Genomic DNA, 21,937 nt, shown 5'->3' with positions numbered 1-21,937 from the left:
TTTACAGATATTTTTTTGGAAAATGCTCAGACGAAGTTGCGTCCATGGTGCCACCTCTCCATGCCTTCCCTCGTGCTACACGGGCATCAGGTAGCGCTCATGACTTTCATTCCCCGAACTGCATCTCTCTGGAACTCGCTTCCCCAGAGTTGTTTTCCTCCAAATTTCAACCCACAACTGTTCAAGTCTAACTGTTACAGATATTTTATGAATAGAGGACACCAGTAATCTGGTGTATGGATTTTTTTTTTTTCCCATTTGTTTTTCCTTCCTCCGTTCTGTTATTTAAAATATATATATATATATATATATATATATATATATATATATATATATATATATATATATATATATACACACACACACATATATATATATATATATATATATATATATATATATACACACACATATATATATATATATATATATATATATATATATATATATATATATATACATATATACACACACACACACACATATATATATATATATATATATATATATACCTAGGCTGCTTCCCCCAAGGAAAGGGAGGTAGCCGAGACAGGACGACACACTCCCCATTTACTTATTCATTCAAACACATTCATTCGCATCTTAGCCCCAAAGAGGAGAACGGACAGATCCTCACCGCACCACACCGCACAAGGGTCAACTGCGCAGTGCAGTACATCGTAATAGACCCATCCGTTTACCCGCACCTGACCTGACTAGCTCATCAGACCAAATGTGGTAGAATATCCTCTCAGGGCTGTGTCATCATTTATTTATTCACAATTTCTCTCCATTGATTTTTGTCATGCACAGCCACTCTTCCTTGCTCAATAGACATTCCTCTCGCATCCAGCACTCTCTTCACACTGTCCATCCATCCTATTCGTGGCCTCCCTCCTAGCCTTACACCTCTCACATCAGATCTAGTTATCTTTTTCACTAATCGCTCATTATCCATTCTCTCCATATGCCCAAACCATTGCAACACCCTCTACTCAACTCTACCAGCCATCTCCTGAACAACTCCAGTTCTCCTTCGCACTTCATCATTTCGCACTCGATCCATACGTGTCACTCCACACATACTCCTCAGACACCTCATCTCCATTACATTCAAACTTTTCCTCTCTGCTACACCCATATTCCATTTTTCAGCCCCATATAACACAGTCGGTACCACAACACCGTCATACAGCCTGCTCTTTACATCCATTCTAAGTTAACGACATCTAAACACTTTTCATTCCTCCCAGCATCTTACGTACTTCATTCATTCTAAACTTCACTTCTGCATCTATTTTTCCAACCACAGCAACATGTGACCCTAAATATTTAAAACACTCTACCTCCTCAAGCAACTCATCATTCAGAACTATATTCATCCTCCTACCATCTACTAACCTCATACACTTCATCATTTTACTCCTATTGACTTTCAATTTCCTCCTATCACACACCCTTCCAAACTCCTCTACCAACTGTCTCATTCTCTCTTCTGAATCAGCCACCAGTGCAGTATTATCTGCAAACAGCAGCTGCTTCAGATTCCACTCTCCACCATCAACATTCACCAGACTCAGACCTCCACCTAAAACTCTCGCATTCACCTCCCTTACAACACCATCCATGTAAATATTAAACAACCAAGGCGACATCACACATCCCTGTCGCAGCCCCACTCTCATGGGAAACCAATCACTTATAGCATTTCCCACTCTTACACACGCTCTACTATTTACATAAAAACTTTTCACCCCTTTTAGTAACCAATTATCAAGTCCATACAATCTTAAAACAGTCCACAAAGCCTCCCTATCAATTCTATCATACGCTTTCTCTAAATCCATGAATGCCAAAAACACATCCTTACCTTTCGCTAAATGCTTTTCACACACTTGTCTCACAGTGAACACCTGATCCACGCATCCCCTCCCTCTCCTAAAGCCACATTGCTCATCACCAATCACTCCCTCTGTACCCTCTCTAACTCTCATAATTAACACTCTACCATACACCTTACCTACAACACTCAACAGACTTATACACCTAAAGCTAGTACATTCATACTTATCACCATTGCCTTTATACAACGGGACCATGCAAGCACTTGCCCAGTCAATTGGCACCATACCTTTCACAAAGCACACATTCAACAATCTTCCTAACCAGTCAACAATAGTCACTCCACCACCCTTCAGGCATTCCACAGCACACCCATCCATACCTGCAGCTTTCCCTGTTTTCATCTCCTTTACTGCCTTCTCCACTTCCTCCTTCGTGATCAAAGAATCATTCAACTCTCCCAACACATTTATTCCTCGCACCCTTCCATCCGCCACAATCTCAGCCACCCTTTCCTCCTCTACATTTAACAATCTTTCCAAATACTCTGCCCATCTCTTCCTTACTGCATCCATCTCAATGAACATCCTTCTATCCACTGCTTTTACTTGCTCTTCCTTCGCAGACTCTCCCTTTCGCACCCTTTTAACCTCCTTCCCGAACATTGTCTTATTCTGTTGAAAATTCTCTGTCAGCCACCTACCCCACCTCTCATATGCTGCCACTTTAGCATCACACAGCCCTTCTCGCCCTATTCCTCTTTTCCTTATACCTCTCATATGACAACTCATCCTTCCTCTGCAGCCACACTTTATATGCATGTCTCTTCTCAGCCACAGCCATACTTACTTCCTCGCACCACCGTTCACTTCCTTTTCTTACACCACCACCCACACGTCCCACACCACACACCTCTTCTGCATGCCCCACCACAGCACTCTTAAACAACTCCCATTCCTCCTCCACACTGCCATTTTCCTGATCTTTCACTGCATTCCACACATCCTTCAATTTCTCCTGATACTCTATCATTTTCTCTCGTTTATCCAACTCACTCACTTTCAAAACCTCCCTGCCACACCTAACCCTCCTAGCTCTCACCCATCTCTTACCTACTCTTAACTTTCCCTCCACCAAGTAGTGGTCAGACATACCTCCACCCTCCCCTCTCAGAACTCTCACATCCAACAATCTTCCTATTACATTTCTAGAGACAACCACATAGTCCATCAATGCTTTATCCACAACCATTCCACCCTCCTGTCTCACCCATGTATACTTATAAATATCTTTCTTCTCAAACAGCGTATATCCAATCACCATCTCTTGCTCAACACACATCCCTATCATTCGTTCCCCATTTTCATTTCTTCCAGGCACACCATGCATACCAACTACACCTTCAACTGCTACATTTCCCACTCTAGCATTCAGATCTCCCATCATTACCACATTCACATTCGCTCCAAAACTCTGCAGACACTCATCAACATCATTCCAGAAAGACTTCCTCTCTTGTTCATCCCTTTCACTACCAGGCCCATATGCACTCACAAACACCCACAACTCATGTTTAAACGTCGCTTTCACCCACATCAGTCTCGATGACACCTCCTTCTATTCAATCACACACTGCTGTACTGCCGGACTCACTAACAAGGCCACACCTTCTCTTGCCCTTCCTCTATCAATACCTGACAAGCTTTCATTCACACTTCCAAACATAGACTCACTCTTCCCTTTCATCTTCGTTTCACTCAAAGCTAACACATCCAACTTTCTTCTCACAAACATTCTCCCAATCTCCTCCCTTTTAGCCTCGATCGTACTACATAAACACACATTCATAGACCCAATCTTCAGGGAACGGGGATAACTCAATCCCCCATCGCTTTTTCTGGCCTGTCTCCTTTAAGGAACTGAAAAACAGAGGAGGGGGTCCCTAGTCCCCTCACCCCGCCCCTTTTAGTCGCCTTTTACGACACGCAGGGAATACGGTGGCAGTATCCTTCCTAACACAATCTGGCCGCAGAGTAGTAGTACCACCCCATAGTGCGGCCAGATTGTGTCCCCCCACCACCAGGGGGGACACATATTTCCATTATATATATATATATATATATATATATATATATATATATATATATATATATATATATATATATATAAATATATGTATATATATATATATATATATATATATATATATATATATATATATATATATATATATATATATATATATATATATATATATATATATATATATATATATATATATATATATATATATATATATATATATATATATATATATATATATATATATATATATATATATATATATATATATATATATATATATATATATATATATATATATATATATATATGTATTATATATATATAATATATATATATATATATATATATATATATATATATATATATATAATATATATATAATATATATAATATATATATATATATATATATATATATATATATATATATATATATATATATATATATATATTTATATATATGTATATATATACAGAGAGAGAGAGAGAGAGAGAGACAGATACGGTTATGTTGGTGTGTAAATATTTACTGCCACATCACTTCATTCGTGTCAAAATCTCACAATTACTTCCTTCCTTTCCGCAGCACTGACTCAGTGCAGTAGACCAAGAACGATGGAGTTTTGCCAGGCTCGGTTGGACAATTGCAGCCAGGTAACACATTTCACATGCTTTATTTTGACTTTACCTTAATGCTTGACAACGTGGAATTATGTATAAACTTTCCCAGGTTGTTATTTGACTTATTTTGTACATTTATCTTCACTGAAAGAACAAACATTCTCTTTCTCTCTCTCTCTCTCTCTCTCTCTCTAATCTCATTCAGGCTGTCTCTACGAACTGTAACCGCGGTCGTGTGTTCAATGGTTTTATGGTCTATTTTTAACTTTTTTTTTTATTAATGTATAATGACGATTGTTATTTAGTTTTTACTTTAGTCTGATCATTGTGTCTATTTCCTGTAAATTTTGAATCGCAATCACTGAAATCCGGTGGCATTTAACTGTGCCTGTTGCACTGCCAGGAGAATTTCTTCCATCCATCCACCAAAACAGTCTCATCTTCTGTCTTTCTAAAGCCTTTTAATCTATCTTAAATATAATGATTCTGGAGCATCTTTCCAACCGTAAACTTTTCTCTGATCGTTGGAATGGATTCAGTCAGAATGTTCACTGGTGATTTTTAATCAATTGATTTATTAACTATTTATTTATTTATTTGCACTTATCTCCGATTCTTGTTCATACTTTCTATGGAATTCCTATGTAGCATTTACTGTTGCACTAGACATTTACAAGTACATTAACGTCTTTGTACTGAAGGAGTTCAGTTGTATATAAGGCTGGCTGTATATACTGTACCTTTATCTTCACTACAGTTATAAGACGCTTCACAATGAAAGTTGAGTGAATAATGAGGAAAGAAAATCAAAGCCATGACAATTGTTAACAAATGTTGTGACTGAGTTATTGTAACATATGATATTAAGTATGGAGGAATATCGCCGCACCCGCTCAGCGGACACACCGTAGTAGTAGTAGTAGTAGTAGTAGTAGTAATAGCATCAGTCCCAGACTCATCTAAATGTGAACCCAGAACTTCAGACTGATGTTAGGTTTCTTCTTTAAACCACTATCCTCCTTTTGGGGGATAAGGCGTGAATTAAGGGAGGTTTGTATAACCAGGCAGTGAAACCACCTGGCCATATTGGTGCCACCACGTGAAGAAGTCCCTCTTCAGCACCGGACATACCGTAAACTGAAAGAAAAAAAAAAGTTAACATGGTGGTAAATATCGGTGTGTAATAAGTCAGGTTACATTTACTTTGCTTCAGTCAGGTCAGGCTCGTTGGGTGGAATCTGAGTGGGTTAAATCTTTATGCCTTCGTGATCAGCGGATTTATTCTACCTGAATGAACCTCCCTTTTCACTTTATTATAAAATTTTCTAGTCAATTTTTCTATACTGCGTGGTGTTCTTTCTCACCTTTTCCTGCCGGTTTCAGCTGGAGGGTTTGGTGGGCAGGGGAGAGCCTTCTTCTTTGCTATCTCTGTTTTATTCTAGTAGTTTAGTCACACTCATGTAGGAGCTGCCTAGCATGAACCAACTGCCTACTGCAATTATCTTCTCTTCTTATGATCTTATTTTATGTATAAAATGAGAAGAGATATTCCACCCACATCCACCCTGCAAGACCTATTGTAACTATAAACTAATGGACCTTAATTATTTATTGATGCATTTTTTTTTTTTTAACCATGTGGCCTCTAGTAGTATCATAATGAGATAAAGTCACACCAGTCTGATTACGAAAGGGAGATGGGAAAGAAAATAATATCTGCATAGTTCTATGGGCGGTATTCTTGTGCGGTTAGGAAGCTTATTAACCCCTCTTTCTAACCTTCTTTATATATTGTCATTTTGGTCTACGGGGAGGTGTCTGGGTGCATCCAGACTGAGAGAGAGCAGGCAGATGTGAGCCTGAGTGAGTTGAAGCAGGAGGTTTTAAATCACAGTAACACACACGTGGCTGCACAAAAAATTCATTTTCTTTGGGAGTCATATTAGCAATGTCAAACTGAAGGCCTGAAGAAAATAATCAGCAACGTCACACCATCGTCGTCCTCCCAACCAAAATAAGGTATTGTTACGTCCCCGTCCAACACTGCCACAGGCTTCAACAGCAGTAGTTCAGCATAGGAGGGACGTTGCCTAGTGAGCTGTTCTTATTATGATCAGCCTTTCGGTGTGCATCATCGAGATCAGCTGAGGCATAGCAAATAAACATTGGCTTCTTAAGTTCACTGTCTTTATTTTCCCAATAATTACACTTATTTTCCAACTACACTTCACTGTTTTCACAAGTACCCGAGATATACAATTTTCACTAACTGCATCGACACTGAACTATAGTCAAACTGAACTGAAATTGAAGCTGCTCTAGTCACTTCCCCATCCTTGTATAAGTTTCGTATATTCTAAAGTGATCTATCATTTCTACAAAGTTCTTGTACATTGTCAAGGGAGCAACGGTTACAACAGTTACCAAATTGGAGACATCAAAAACATGCCAGAATTTTCTTACACTGCATAACACTCTAAATTATTTAGTATACAAACTGAGATAAAAGTACATAATTTAAAAATCACATAAATAAAACATTATAGAGAAAAAGAGCACAAATTTAATATACAACTTACAAAATAACTATGCTCACAATAGCAGGCCAACTGGCAACTCTGACACGTCACGAAAAAAATGTGAGAAGTACGGAAAACTCTCCAGACTACCTAACTAGCAATCCACCTTCTTGACAGTATTATAGTTGGTTAACATTAGGTTAGGCCTAAGGTTGTTAGGTATAGGCTGGTTTAATTTAAAAAATTTGGTTTTTCTGATGATTTAATGGTTTGATCAACGAAAATTCTCTCATATACTCCCAAGGGCAGGTGCGATGGTGCCGAATTATTTCTCACTGAACTCTCTCCGATATGACTGGATGACTTAGTGTACCAGAAGAATAAAAACACGCTGGCCGCACTGCCAATGGTTGCAAGCAGGCACTGGCAAGAGCCGGTGCAAGTTCGGACGTAAAGAGTTGACAGTTAACTTGAACCCACCCGGGCAGGATGGATACAGAGCAGCTTAATATTAAGGTTTCACTTACATCATCTGTATGGGAGACATGCCATATGATGCACAGCAACAGAGCATTTATTGCACAGCAGTGGAAGAGGACTGGAGGGAAAAACAAATGTGTGTTTTGTCAGATTATTTTGATACACATACAAACTCGTTTGGTGATAGCCTTTTGGTCGCTGAATTTCTATTACAAGTCAAGATTTACACTATAATTACTGTGAGAGATAATGATGATATTAGGCTGAAAATTGTACCAGTAAAATGGTAGGGCCACTTCAACGCTCTACTTATGGGTCATTAAGCAAAACTTATGTGCTTTTACCAAGGTACTGAGTCTCCATCGGAAAAGAAGTGCTCTGCAAACTGTCATATATATATATATATTTTTTCATTATTGTATACCTTTTCTCTGTTGCGTTAGAAAATCACACATTACCAGGACTTTCTTTCACATCACCCATGGGACTATCTATAATAACCTTCTCCTTCTTCAGTAATCATGTTGTACTGTAGGATGCATGCAGATTTAGTGATCCGTACTGCGTTATGAAAAGCACAGTAATTTTTGTTATTTCAAGAGCAAACTCATACTCATCTATCCCAACAGGTGGTGATTAAACATCATTTTGTTGGTTTAAACCTTGTCAAGGGTATGATGTGTCTTTCAGGAAGCAGTTTGTACCCCAGCATACTGTTATCCAGCAGCTGTGACTTTCTTAGGAATGCCGTCTATTTTCTTTTTTTTTTTTTTTTTAGCAATATGGATCTTGCTGCCTGCAGTTGCCAAGGGTGACGTGATGTTGCTGCCATGGCAACACCCGCCTACTCATCTCGAGTGCGGACATTCAAAAGCTTCAGCCCAACCCCGGCTATTGTTCACCCCCCCCCCCTCGCCCGCTCGCAATCAGGATGCACCCTTATGGCCAAATACTTAAGATTCTTTATACCATAACTACTTCCACAGATCCTGAGTACACTCCACGGTGATATGGACGACCAGAGCTTCCAAGCCTTGCCTGGTTGTTTTGTTGAATGCGGTGAGATCCTCAACATCCCCACTACTGTAGAGAACTTCCCATCAACCCTGGCTGGTAAGTTAGTTCTCTTTTCTGCTCCCCTCCCTCCCCCTCTTCTCTCTCTCTGTCTGTCTGTCTGTCTGTCTCTGTCTGTCTGTCTGTCTCTCTCTCTCTCTCTCTCTCGTTCGACCACCGTAATAGTTTTTTCTTTTTATTCAACTCGTCTCCAATACTTCAGTGGTAGAGGAAGATATTATGAGCACATACTTTCTCTCTCTCTCTCTCTCTCTCTCTCTCTCTCAACAGGAATAAAAACAAAAGCCATCATTCAGGAGAAAAGGTTGATTAATACCTTAGATCGCCACCCTCCTCACAAACTCTCATGCAGGGTTGTCCAAATATTGCCCACCCATTTCTCGGCTGCTCCGGGGACGGCTCAGTCAGCGTTACCATGCAGTAATTATCAGATTTCATTTTCTACAGTATCTCCCATTACGCCTTTTGTGATTTATATTACCTTTTTTTTTTTTACGTTCATGAATTGTATCATTTTTAATAATTTCACAGAGGAACCAAAGTCACTGTTCCCCTCACCAGCAGACTGAGCCGTCACCAGAACACACGAGGATTATGATATATATGTGGATCACCCTGTATATCCCCAAGATAAGAGACGTAATATATTTCTCATAATAATAATAATAATAATAATAATAATATTATTATTATTTTTATTATTAATATTATTATTATTATTATTATTATTATTATTATTATTATTGTGGATCAAATATTGGCAGCGAGACAGACAGTGGAGAGGGCTTGTGAGAAAGACTATAATGTGTTTATGGCATTTATGGATCTAGAAAAAACAAACGGCAAAGCAAACAGAGAAGGATTATGGAAGGTTTTGCGCATGTACAGTGTAGATGGTCAGCTGCTAGGAGCCAGCAAGAGTTTTTATGATGGTAGTGAGGCTTGTGTAAGGGTAAGTGGGCATCTAAGTGCATGGCTCACGATCGGTTGGGAGTGCAACAAGGTTGTGATGTCTCCATGGTTGTTCTATATATATATATATATATATATATATATATATATATATATATATATATATATATATATATATATATATATATACTGTAAATGGATGGGGAGATGAGAGAAGTAAAAACACGAGTAGTGGAGACAGGGATGGCGTTGGTAATGAATTGTGATGGATGGAATATCTCAAATTTGTTGAATGCTGATGATGCAGTGCTACTTGCAAATACCGAACAAGAACTTGGTAGACTAGTGCAGAGTTTTGCTGATGTCTGTGAGCGTCGTGCCTTGAAAGTAAATGTTGAAAAAAGTAAAGTGATGGTAATCGAGAGAGAAGGTGACTTCCAGTGTGATGCTACATTGAATGGAGACTGGAATTGTTGAAAGAGTTCAAGTACTTGGGTACAGTGGTAGAAGAGAGAGGAAAATGTGCAAAAGAAGTGGAATATAGAGTAATACAAGGAAGGAAAGTAGCTGGTACTGTGAAGGCCTTGATAAGAAACAGAGCCTTGAGTGTTGCAGCTGCGCGAGGATTACATGAAGGAGTGTTAGTGCCAACTTTAACATATGGGTGTGAGATTATGGTGTGGCATGAAATGAAGAGTCAAGAATGAGAGCAGTGGAGATGAGACTGCTGAGGAAGGTATGTGGAGTACAGAGTGGATAGGATACGAAATAATGTGATTCGTGAAAGATGCGGAGTTAGGAAGCCTGTGGACACCAGATTCGAAGAGAGTGTACTGACATGGTATGGTCATATGGAGAGAATGAATAACAATAGAGTAGTGAAAAAGGTATATCTGAGAGAATTTGAAGGAGGGAGGAGGCGAGGTAGGCCAAGGAGAAGGTGGAGAGATATGGCGGATGTGTGAGGAAGAGATGTATGGATGTCAGTGAGGCTAGGGAACTGACAAGAAATCGATGGAGCTGGCTGGATATATGTTGTGAGACGTGCATGATCAGGGATTTCGCACACTTTTTAACATGACAGCGTTCGGACTGATTCTATTGGATAGTTTAGGTGAAGCTACAGAATGTGGTGAAAATTTTTTGGTGTATCAGGTAGAGCCAGGATTCCGAGGGCTTGAATGATGAGTGAATGGAAGTGTGGCCCATTGGACTGAGCAAACTTGGCCTTTCTTGACTTTGCTACTCCTCACCCTGCTCTAGGGTGTGAAAGGAGGTCCGGATGATGATGATGATGATGATGATGATGATGATTGTTAGTTGTTGTTGTTTTTCTTGATATTAATAATATTATTATAAGTATTATTTTTACTTTAACTGCCACTAGCCACTTCACCACCATTACCATCTACATTCCACCTCAATCACCACCTAATCCCCACATGACCCTCACCAAACACACAAACACTACGCCACACGAGTAAATCTCCACCACATCTCCCACATCTCCACCACATCTCTCACACTTCCTCACTAACCTCTTCACCTCCCCCCCCTTACACCACCATCACTCCTCCATAGCAGTCTCCCTCAGCATCATTATCACCATCACCATCTCCCCTTCCTTCATTGTCACCACCACCTTCTCCCCTCAACCTTGCACAGTTATCCCCTCTCCCTTCACCACCACCATCTCCCCCTGCATCACCGTCACCACCACCATCTCCCCCTGCATCACTGTCACCACCACCATCTCCCCCTGCATCACTGTCACCACCACCATCTCCCCCTGCATCACCGTCACCACCACCATCTCCCCCTACATCACTGTCACCACCACCATCTCCCCCTACATCACTGTCACCACCACCATCTCCCCCTACATCACTGTCACCACCACCATCTCCCCCTACATCACTGTCACCACAACCATCTCCCCCTACATCACTGTCACCACAACCATCTCCCCCTACATCACCGTCACCGCCACCATCTCCCCCTACATCACTGTCACCACCACCATCTCCCCATCCATCACTGTCACCACCATCATCTCCCCCTACATCACTGTCACCACCACCATCTCCACCTACATCACTGTCACCACCACCATCTCCCCCTCCATCACTGTCACCACCACCATCTCCCCCTCCATCACTATCAACACCCCCCTCCATCTCTACGATCATAACCATCTCCCTTTCCATCACTATCATCTCTCCCTCTCTCATTATGACCACCACCATCCCCCCCCCCATCACAGTCACCACCACCACCACCCCTCCATCACAATCACCACCACCATCTCCCCCTCCATCACTGTCACCACCACCTTCCCCACACGACCTTTCCTAAAGAGTCGAAGATTCACCACTAACTTCCATCACCACTAACTTCCACCACCACTAACTCCACCACCACTAACTTCCACCACCATTAACTTCCACCACCACTAACTTCCACCACCACTAACTTCCACCACCACTAACTTCCACCACCACTAACTTCCACCACCATTAACTTCCACCACCACTAACTTCCACCACCACTAACTTCCACCACCATTAACTTCCACCACCATTAACTTCCACCACCATTAATTTCCACGACCACTAACTTCCACCACCCACCACCACTAACTACCACCACCACTAACTTCCACCAACACCAAGTTTCACCGTTACTCACTCGCACCATTGATTTCCGCCAACACTAACTTCCACCACCCAACACCAACCACCATCACCACCACCTTTCATCAGCACCACAAACCATCACCCCCACTATCATCACCATCATCCACCACCACAATCACCACCATCTCCCTCCGCAATCCTCCACAGCCTCTCAGGTCTCTTCAAAGTCCAGCCAGATAATGTTCCGTAATGTTCCTTAATCAGAATTCCAGGCACAGTGCTTACCTCTGGACAGGCACGCCGATTTGGGCTTAAACAGGATTACCCACTTTCCTTGGTACAGATGTGTTGCCCTCAACCTGGACCGGGTAAGACCTCTTGGTTCTGTCTGTCTGCTGGATGGATTTTTTTTCTTTTTTATCCAATGATCTTTTTTTTTTTTTTTTTCACCTCATGACTATTTTATTTGCTACACCCCTCACTGCTTTATTTCTTTACTCCATGCCGATTTTATTTTCTTGATCCCATAACCCCATAACTATATGTTTACCCAGTGACTGTTTTTTACCCCATGACTATTTGTTTACATCATGACCATTTTTTTTAACCAATTACTTTTTTTCATCCCATGACTATTTATTACCCTGTGACGAATTCATTATTCATCCCAACACATTTTTTTTTTTTTTTCCACCACCAAACTGGCCAGCATGATATAAATTGGCTCTTCCTGTATAATTTTTCATGTACTTTTGTACACTACAATAATCTATTCTTTAACCCCGTCTCTTTAATTCTCTTTCCGAAAATGAATAAAATTTTGTTTAGGTATGCAAAAAAAAAAAAAAAAGTCATTGTACTGCAGAAAATCTCATGAATTCCACCGTAGAGTATTTTAACTCCCTCATAATTTTTTTTTTTTTTTTTTTTTTTTTTTTTGCTGTAAGATGACTATATATTACCTCTACACTCGTTTCACATTATCTTGGGCTAGTATTACCATCTCTCTAGCCTGAGTATTGATTTACAACGATGGATTATCAACGGAACATGATGCTAGCCATTAAGAAGTGCTTTGGAAAGAATGCCTAGCCACAGCATTTTCTTTCTCTGACACTGAGCTACGTGAAATAAGCTGCAAAAGAACCAATATCTGGGCCAAGTTAAGGTGATGGAACTGTAGTGGTGATGGAGTTAATGAAGGCTATATCTAACCCTTTTTAGTTAGGAAATTCTCCAATCTGCAAAACATCGCCTAAAAAGGAAAAACGAAATTAATTTGAAACATTTATAGCAGCGATGTTAATGGAGATGTCTTAAGAATCAGGTACTTAATATATCCAGCCAGACATACAAACCTAATCACTTCAGTGTAATAACGTATATTGTATGCTCTTCTTGCCAGGTCTAGACAGGCTTACCAACCTCAGAATGGATTTTTCGAAGTGTCACGGGGGGATGTGGAATATAAAAATTTATGCTGATATTAATAGAAGGTAAACACAAGGAAATGACGTGAAAATCAAGTAGCGAGTTTTACTTTATGTGGCCTACTTCGCCGATTCTCTAAGGACGAGAATTTTGTAAACCTTCTCAACAGTATCCAAAGGAGACTAATCGCTCACGAATGCTGATTGTTAGTACTGTTAGCCTCTGAGAAAATATTCTTACCCCCTGACAATCAATAACTAATACTAATAATGGACAGGTCCTTGCTGGTGCTTAACTCTTAGCTGGCACAACGGATTTAACTTTAAAATGGAAGAACTGGCTTAAATACCAGCCATAAATAATGTAAGGAGTGTGTGCAAACTAGGAGTGGCAAACTAAAGTAAGCTCAATGTGGAGAAATCAGACACCATTAATACATTACATTAAGCTCAAAGAAACGAACTGTAAATTTATTGATTACAATAAATAAATTTACATTTCATGAATCTCTAAAATTAATTCGGAAGGGGAATTCACTGTCATAGGGGGACTAGTGAATTCAAATAACAAAGGAAATACACTCACTCATTCAAAAGCTAATCAGACTTAAGGATAAGAAGACAAACGAAAGTACTGCTCATTGAAGGGAACGGAGCTGAAGCTACGAAATACTGGGCGTCTGTCTGTTGCACACCAGGCGCTGGTATTCACTGCTCAGCTCACTGCAAATGATCACCAACTCTGCGGGGAACTATGGAGAATGGTTGAACTCTGGAGACATAGGTGCTAGGGGCCTCCTCCCTCAGCTCTGGCACAATGAACCTCCTCCCGTAGCTGCTCGACACTGACTGACTCATGTAAGCTGGCTGGGCACGGCCAAGATCAATGGTCGAGAGGCAATGTGAGAACGACAACTACACAAAAATTTTTGCTCAATGAAATGCACTGTCTATACAGAAAGACAGTCTCTTATGAAACAATGACAAGGGTTATGAAACTCACTACGATCTGAGCACAAAAGCAAGGCAGTTAATGGTGTGAGCGAAAATTAATGCATTTCAATGAAATTCAGACGTTCCCTTATATAATACTAACACAATGTCGCGAATTAATTCTTGGCATTACTCCCCATCAAAATGAAATTTCTCATAGAAATTTAACAGCAGGTGATATTTGTATCCTAACTCAGTCACACAACATTCACACTGTGGTGTGTGTACTATCCTGTTACAGGAGAAAATCACTGTCGCCAATGAGCGTAATAACCTCATATTTACGTTAATAGAAGCAAGCTTGAGGAAAAAACTCCATGACATTGGTGAAAAATCCTTTACTCAGGTCAGACTGAGCAAAAATTTTGCTATATTTACATTAACAACTAATTGTTATGTAGCGTGGTGTATGTAATACATGGTGCAGTTTTGACAGTTGTAGTGTAGCTGTACCTGTGTGTAAAATGATATGACACAAAGTAATAGTAAAAGGAGATGACGAGGCAGAAGAGAAGAGGCGGCAGCATGCAGGTAAAGATGATCAACTGATCTGCAAGACAAAACTTCTACACCCGCCAACTGTACCTGCGAAATCAATGAAGGTTGAGCATCAAAATTGTCAGTGTGACAAACGATTTTTATTAAATTACAATTTCTCCCTCTGCCTAGTAGTCAGCACATATGCTGCAAAAAGTACACTATTATTTTCTTAATGGATACATTATTAACCAGGAAACGTGGTCCTTGGATTGCATAAATCTCTAATGATCCCTGTAGTTTACTGGTTAAACCTAGATTCTTTACCAGGAATATGCTAGTCCTTGGATTCCATAAATCTCTGAGGACGGCCAGTAGTTTACTCATTAAACCTACATTATTAACCAGGAAACGTGCTAGTCCTTGGATTGCTCAAATCTCTCAGAACGAGCAGTTTACTAGTTAAACCTAACTCTACACTTACAACTAATATCAGCAAGCTGAGAATCCCTACACAAACTCAGGCAGGTTACATTTTAACAAACAGTGTGGGTGTGAACATTCGTGTGGATAATGCGCATATTCTCCAGGAATCCTCAGAAAGGTCCACAGCTCGAGGTGCTCCACAAGGTAATTCAGACACAACCTTGGATTGCCCCTACGGGGTTCTCAAACTTCCCCTTAACCTATGGTACACATGTATTTTATACAGGTCCTGGACGTAATGTGTCCTGTGGAACCAACGAGCGAGATGTCAGGTCTTACTAGTACATTATTAACTGGGAGCCAAGCTGGTAATTGGACTGCATAAATCGCTGAGGATGCCTGTCTTACAGAACCCAGCGTACAACAGTTGCCCGTGTTAGTCATCATTTAGCAGGTGAGACATCAGGTCTGCACCTACATTGCCACTGCCCTCTCTCTCAACTGACTCAGAGATTATGGGAGTGGATTTAAGTGGCGCACAAAGGACACATCCATGACTGGTGGTACATTGACACACACTGTAGGAATGCACAAACCTATCTATTTCCTGTCCCATTCCTGGCCAGAAAAAGTCAGCATGGATACAGCCCTGGGTTTTCTTTTTGCCCAGGTGACCTCCTGATGCTGAACAATGACCCCATTCTAACACTGATTGGCGATACTTAGCAGGAACAACAAACTGCGGCCGAACCTCGCCCTGGGGTGTTTGTGACTCATGGCAGGGCCGCCCTTGTTTACGAAGGAACCTGGCTTGACCTCCCTGTGAATACTTAATCACTTTACCCTTTTTCTTCTTGCACACAGCAGCAAGTGTCGGGTCAGAATGTTGTTCTTGTACAACATCTTGGCTACAAATCAGATCTTGTGGCGATGCAATGGTCACCAGGGTGACACAGTTTGGAGCCTTGGCCATGGCTCGTGTTACTGCAGCCGAAGTCTGAGTAGCACCATCTACGGTGCAACTATACTTGGCACCTGGTATGTTGCCTATTATTAGGTCAAACAAGGGTTCTGGCATGACAACTGCAAGTGTCGTACCAGTATAAAATGGAGATGCCACCTGGATATGTGCCTCAGGGAACAATCTCACTGGTCCATCAATAAGCTGAGCTTGGATCTGTCAACTCATATATTCTTCAGGCCGAAATAGACTCTGGCTGACAGAGTAACCTGAGGAACCATTGTCTCTCAGGACCTTTACAGAAATGCCTTCCACAAACCCTGGCTGAACAAAGAGGGAACTGTTACCTGTGTGAGGGCCTGTGGTGGAAGCGGCCAGCCACTGATATAGCTGCATAGCGCACAACTCTGTGAATGGGACGCCCTGAGGACTAGATGCCGGAGGGGTCGTACTCACCATCTGGGGAGTTGGAGGGCGGTTCACTGTTACAGGGGGACGAGTGAACTGTGAGGATATACCTGTACTGGTGGGAACAGCATCACCATGCCTTGTTGTGGAATGAAGCTGCGTTAGCCTTCTGCCTCCGATACACTACAGTTGATTGTCCTGACTTAGGGTTGCGTGGTTTGTCCTTGCTCTGCTGCTGCTTGGGATACTGCTGCTGGTTAGAGTACTGCTTGTACTTCTTCCAATCAGGTTTCTGCGTACTTTCCTCCTGGTCCTTCTTCTGATGATTGTTTGGACCTTGGCCATTATTCTGAGAATGGCCTTGATGCTGGGGTTCAGTCTGAGATGGTTTCCCAGTCTTGTCAGCTTTCCTGTTCCAGGTCTGTTGCTTACAAGTTTGGTACCCGTACGCAGTGAAGAATGCATCAGCCTTTTTAACTCTACTCCATTTAGCTGGCATCCCTTACCTGGTAGATCTTAAGCTGAGCCATAAGCTCAGCAGGCCATGACTTTTCTAGCTGTGTGTGCAGCATAAGGTCAATTATCCCCTCCCGTGTGTGAGGGGTCTCATCTTTCTCCATCCACTCATCTAAGTAAGCAGTGAGACGGTCGAGGAACTGAACAGCAGTCTCCTTTCCTTGGAGGCGTGCCCTCATGAACTGACTCCTGGCATCGTCAACTATGAGACCGAATGCTTTGATGAGTACAGCCTTCATCATCTCATATGTGAGATTGTCTCCATGAATTCTGTGGAGAATATCGAGGGCAGGGCCCTCAAGCAAGCTAAGAAACTGGAGTCGCTTAGCTGCCTCATCTAGCTGGTACAGCTGCACCATGTCTTCGAAACGAGCTATGAATGGCTCGATTTGCTTGCCTTCCTTGTATGAGGGAAGCTTGAGGCGTGGGGTTGCTAGAACATGTGCAGGGAGAGCACTCGTGGAGCTTGGGTTGGCTGCACCAGATGTGCTTGAAGCCAAGGAGTCTTGCTTGAGCTTCAGCATCTCAAGTTCATGTTTCTCATGTGCCTCACGCTCGGCACGCTTGTGTTCACATTCTCTCTTGCGTTGTTCTCGATCGTATTTGGGCTCTCTCTCACGTTCCTCATGCTGTTCTCCTTTGTGTTCATGTCTCGCTCATGTTCCTCACACTGTTCTCGCTCGTGTTCAAGTTCCTCTCTTCACGGGCATCATTATCATGTGAGAGCACATAATTTTTAAATTCCTGGGAATCAGTAAGCCCCACATCCATAGCTTCCTGTATTAATAAACTAGTAGCCATGATCCTAACTCAACTAAGACTGAGTGGAGTAAGAACTGAGTACTGACTGATGTTTCACAAAGAAATACTAATAATCAAAAGTAAAGAATATAGACACAGGCTGGTGGTGACCAGTCTTATCTCGTGTGAAGGAGGATTCACTGTCACAAGGGGAGTAGTGAATTATTACAAGTTTTATCCTGTGGAGGAGGAGGATTCCCTGTCGCAGGGGGACCAGTGAATTGCTACTCGTTTTATATCCTGTGGAGGAGGATTCACTGTTGCAGGGGGACTAGTGAACTGGGACTAATCTTATCTAGTTAAACTGGTAAGATTCACTGTCGCAGGGGGAAGAGTGAATTGTGAGTCTTATCTAACTAAACTGGTAGGATTACTGTCGCAGGGGGACTAATGAATCATGACTAGTCTTATCTAACTAAACTGGTAGGATTCACTGTCGCAGGGGGACTAGCGAATCTGTGACTATTGCCTATAGCCTTTAATGATAACAAATACCTAGGTGTGAGTGAGTGAGTATTAATTCGTTAACATCTTTAGAGCTAGGAGTTAATAGCCTGGAATGAGGTTGCCAGATGTCAAGGGGGGATGTAAAATTAAATTTTTTTTGCTGATATTAATCGAAGGCAAACACAAGGAACTGACTTGTGAAAGTCAAGTAGTAAGTTTTACTTTATTCTGGCTTACTTCGCCGATTCTCTAAGGACGAGAATTTTGTAAACCTTCTCAACAGTACGCAGCAGAGACTAGTCGCTCACGAATGCTGATTGTTAGTACTGTTAGCGTCTGAGAAAGTATTCTTACCCCCTGACAATCAATAACTAATACTACTAATGGACAGGTCCTTGCTGGTCCTTAACTATTAGCTGGTACAATGGATTTAAGTTTTAATATGGAAGAACTGGCTTAAATACCAGTCGTGAATAACGTAAGGAGTGTGTGGAAACTAGGAGTGGCAAACTAAAGTAAGCTCAATGTGGAGAAATCAAACACCATTAATACATTATATTAAGCTCAAAGAAAGGAAATGTAAATTTATTGATTACAATAAATAAATTTACGTTAAATGAATCTCAAAAATGAATTCAAAAGGAGAATTCACTGTCACAGGGGGCTAGTGAATTCAAACAACAAAGGAAATACACTCACTCATTCATTCAAAAGCTAATCAGACTTAAGGCTAAGAAGACGAACGAAAATACTGGTCAGTGAAGGGAACGGAGCTGAAGCTACGAAAGACTGGGCATGTGTCTGTTGCACACCAGGCACTGCTATTCACTCCTCAGCTCACTGCAACTGATCACCAACTTGGCAGGGAAATACGGGGAATCGTTGAGCTCTAGAGACGTAGGCACTTGAGGCCTTCTCTCTCAGCTGGCACAACAAACCTCCTCCCATAGCTGCTCGACACTGACTGACTCGTGTAAGCTGGCTGGGCACGGCCCAAATCAACAGTCGAGAGGCAGTGTGAGAACGACAAGTACACAAAACTTTTGGTATTATTTTACAAGTGCACAGGGATTTGGTATCTCAGTTTTACTCTTACAGATATCTAAATCTCACCAGTGTGAACATTTTGAACCCTAGAAACAACTTCTGCAAATGAATATTAACGCGAAAAAAGATTTTTGAAAATTTTCCAAAAAATTACTCTCTACATAGTCTGGAGATATGTGAGACCCATTGCGGTGCGTGCCTAACGCATTGTGGTCCTGTCTCACGTGTGTCTACCATCACGTCACGGTTCACGTGACTTATGGGTGGGCTAAAGCATGTGTCTACTGTTATGTCACGCGCTATCTGCTCATGCGTAAAGTTCAAACTGATACAACCGGCGCGCAAATTTGAATTTCAGATATGCTAGGGTCCCGAAGGATTTGAAAGTCAGTTCGTCTCCAGCCACGGCCTGTGAAGCCTGCAAAATTACCGTAAGTACTTCAGGAGCTGTAAACTGGTGAGTAAAGGCATTAATTCGTATTTACACCGGGTTAGGTTAGGTTAGATGAGGTTTGGTTAATGTCAGGGGGGGTCTGGGGGACGAAGCTCCCCAATTGGAAAGCACGGCCAGGGCTGGGGGGTCTGGGGGGCTTCGCCCCCCAGTTAGGAAACACAGACTCCCTAAGGAGCTTAAAATTTCATTTTTCCGAAGGATTTTAGTGTTTTCGGATTGAATTTGATAACAGTTTCAGTCGGAAATCACTCATTTTTGCGTGTTTTCCCCACCCAAAACTCCGCTTTCTCACAGGTCTCCCATTGTTCTTGGCACGGAAAAATATAATTTTATGGCTTACCTAAGTTTAGGTTAGGAGATAATGGTTTGCTGGTGACAGCGGGCAGGCGATTGTTGGTGCATGGCGGTGGGGAGTAGGCCAGACGGCCCGGCGCGCAGCGGCCTGGCTGGTGAAACCAATGTATTTCTGATGGTTTTTGATGTGCTGTGAATTATTCTGACCTTCATTTCTATCGCAGATCAATATATTATATGATTTCCCCCACCCAAAAACCCCGGGTTCGCCCATCTCCCCCATTCTTGTGGGGGGAAGGGGGGGTGGGGGATATCTTGATATATACTGATTTGCGGCAGAAATGAAGGTCAGATTCGTTCAAAACACATAAAAATCTATCAGAAATACCTTGGTTTCACCAAAAAAGACGTCCCTGTGCATTTGTAAAAAATTACCAAAATTTTTGCTCAGTGAAACACACTGTCTACAGTATACAGAAAGACAGTCACTTATGAAACAATGACAAGGGTTATGAAACTCATTATGATCTGAGTACAAAAGCGAGGCAGTTAATGGTCTGAGCGAAAACTAATGCATTTCAATTAAATTCAGACGTTCCTTTATAATATAATACTAACACAATGTTGCGAACTAATTCGTGACAAACAGGAAGGTGACTGACGTGGATTTCAAATATCATTATGGTTTTTATATTATTTTATATGCATTTATTTTCATTTCCCTCACGGTTAAGTATAGGTGTCAAGCTGAAAAAAAAAAAAAAGTTTATTACATTTACAGTAACGCTCCTCATCGTAGCTTGTAACGGGTGAGAATTGCACCCACGTTGATGCAGCATTTTTCCCTCAAAATTAGCCCAAGAAATTTATTATAATCCCTCCCCCTCCTATAGCTTTTATTGTATTGCTGATAATTGCCTAACCCGTTTAGCGATAGAATCCAGCCTACCAGTGTATTAGTCTCTGAGTCACTCATTATAACCAGGAGAGAACTGGGCCAGACTGGAGTCCACAGGGCGGCTCCAACAATCTTTCCCTGTGTCTAACTGGATGTTAGGCGATGTGATTAGTGATTTGAACGATAGTCAGAAATATTCTTCAGTTAAGGTCTTTAAATAAATACCTTACGATTCTTTGCAGATACCAAGTCAAATTCTTGAAATAATCTCTATAGGGTCGTCTAAAGCCATTCTTGTTCCTTTCAAGGCCAAGAGCCCCAAAGGGTCAGGCAATACACAGCTTGGCTTTTATCGTTAGAGGAATGAGAGAAACAGCCACAGTGTAAGCTTCCTTATTAACCACAATATTTATAGAATACATTTTTTATCATTATTTTTCCAGGATCAGATGGATGATTTCACTGCCTGCGTCAATGGACTGGAATATTAAGGACAAGAGTAACACCTTATCTTCAATGACATATTTTGCTGTGTATTCTCGTTGCCTTCAGACGATTTTATTCAGCTGAGGGTGACGTAGGTTAGGGTTGCCATACGTCCGAATTTTCCCGGACAA

At 41.4% G+C, this 21,937-nt stretch overlaps 1 protein-coding gene across 1 annotated transcript in view; it reads left to right on the top strand.

Annotated features, from left to right (window-relative positions):
• LOC145395425 (uncharacterized) overlaps window positions 1–21,874 on the top strand; it is an 85,660-nt gene extending 63,786 nt beyond the window's left edge. Inside the window, exons 3-6 of the mRNA XM_080269029.1 lie at window positions 4,513–4,580; window positions 8,533–8,659; window positions 12,433–12,536; window positions 21,764–21,874. Coding sequence (XP_080125155.1) covers window positions 4,513–4,580; window positions 8,533–8,659; window positions 12,433–12,536; window positions 21,764–21,811 — 347 coding nt within the window. The 3' untranslated portion in view covers window positions 21,812–21,874. The remainder of the gene's footprint in view (window positions 1–4,512; window positions 4,581–8,532; window positions 8,660–12,432; window positions 12,537–21,763) is intronic.
• Window positions 21,875–21,937: the final 63 nt, after the last annotated feature.

The sequence above is a fragment of the Coenobita brevimanus genome, chromosome 31 (assembly GCF_032717465.1).
Source record: "Coenobita brevimanus isolate Jiangsu-jjx chromosome 31, ASM3271746v2, whole genome shotgun sequence".
Lineage (NCBI taxonomy): Eukaryota > Metazoa > Arthropoda > Malacostraca > Decapoda > Coenobitidae > Coenobita > Coenobita brevimanus.
The sequence above is the reverse complement of the archived record's forward strand: the minus strand, read 5'-3'. Positions and strand labels throughout refer to the sequence as shown.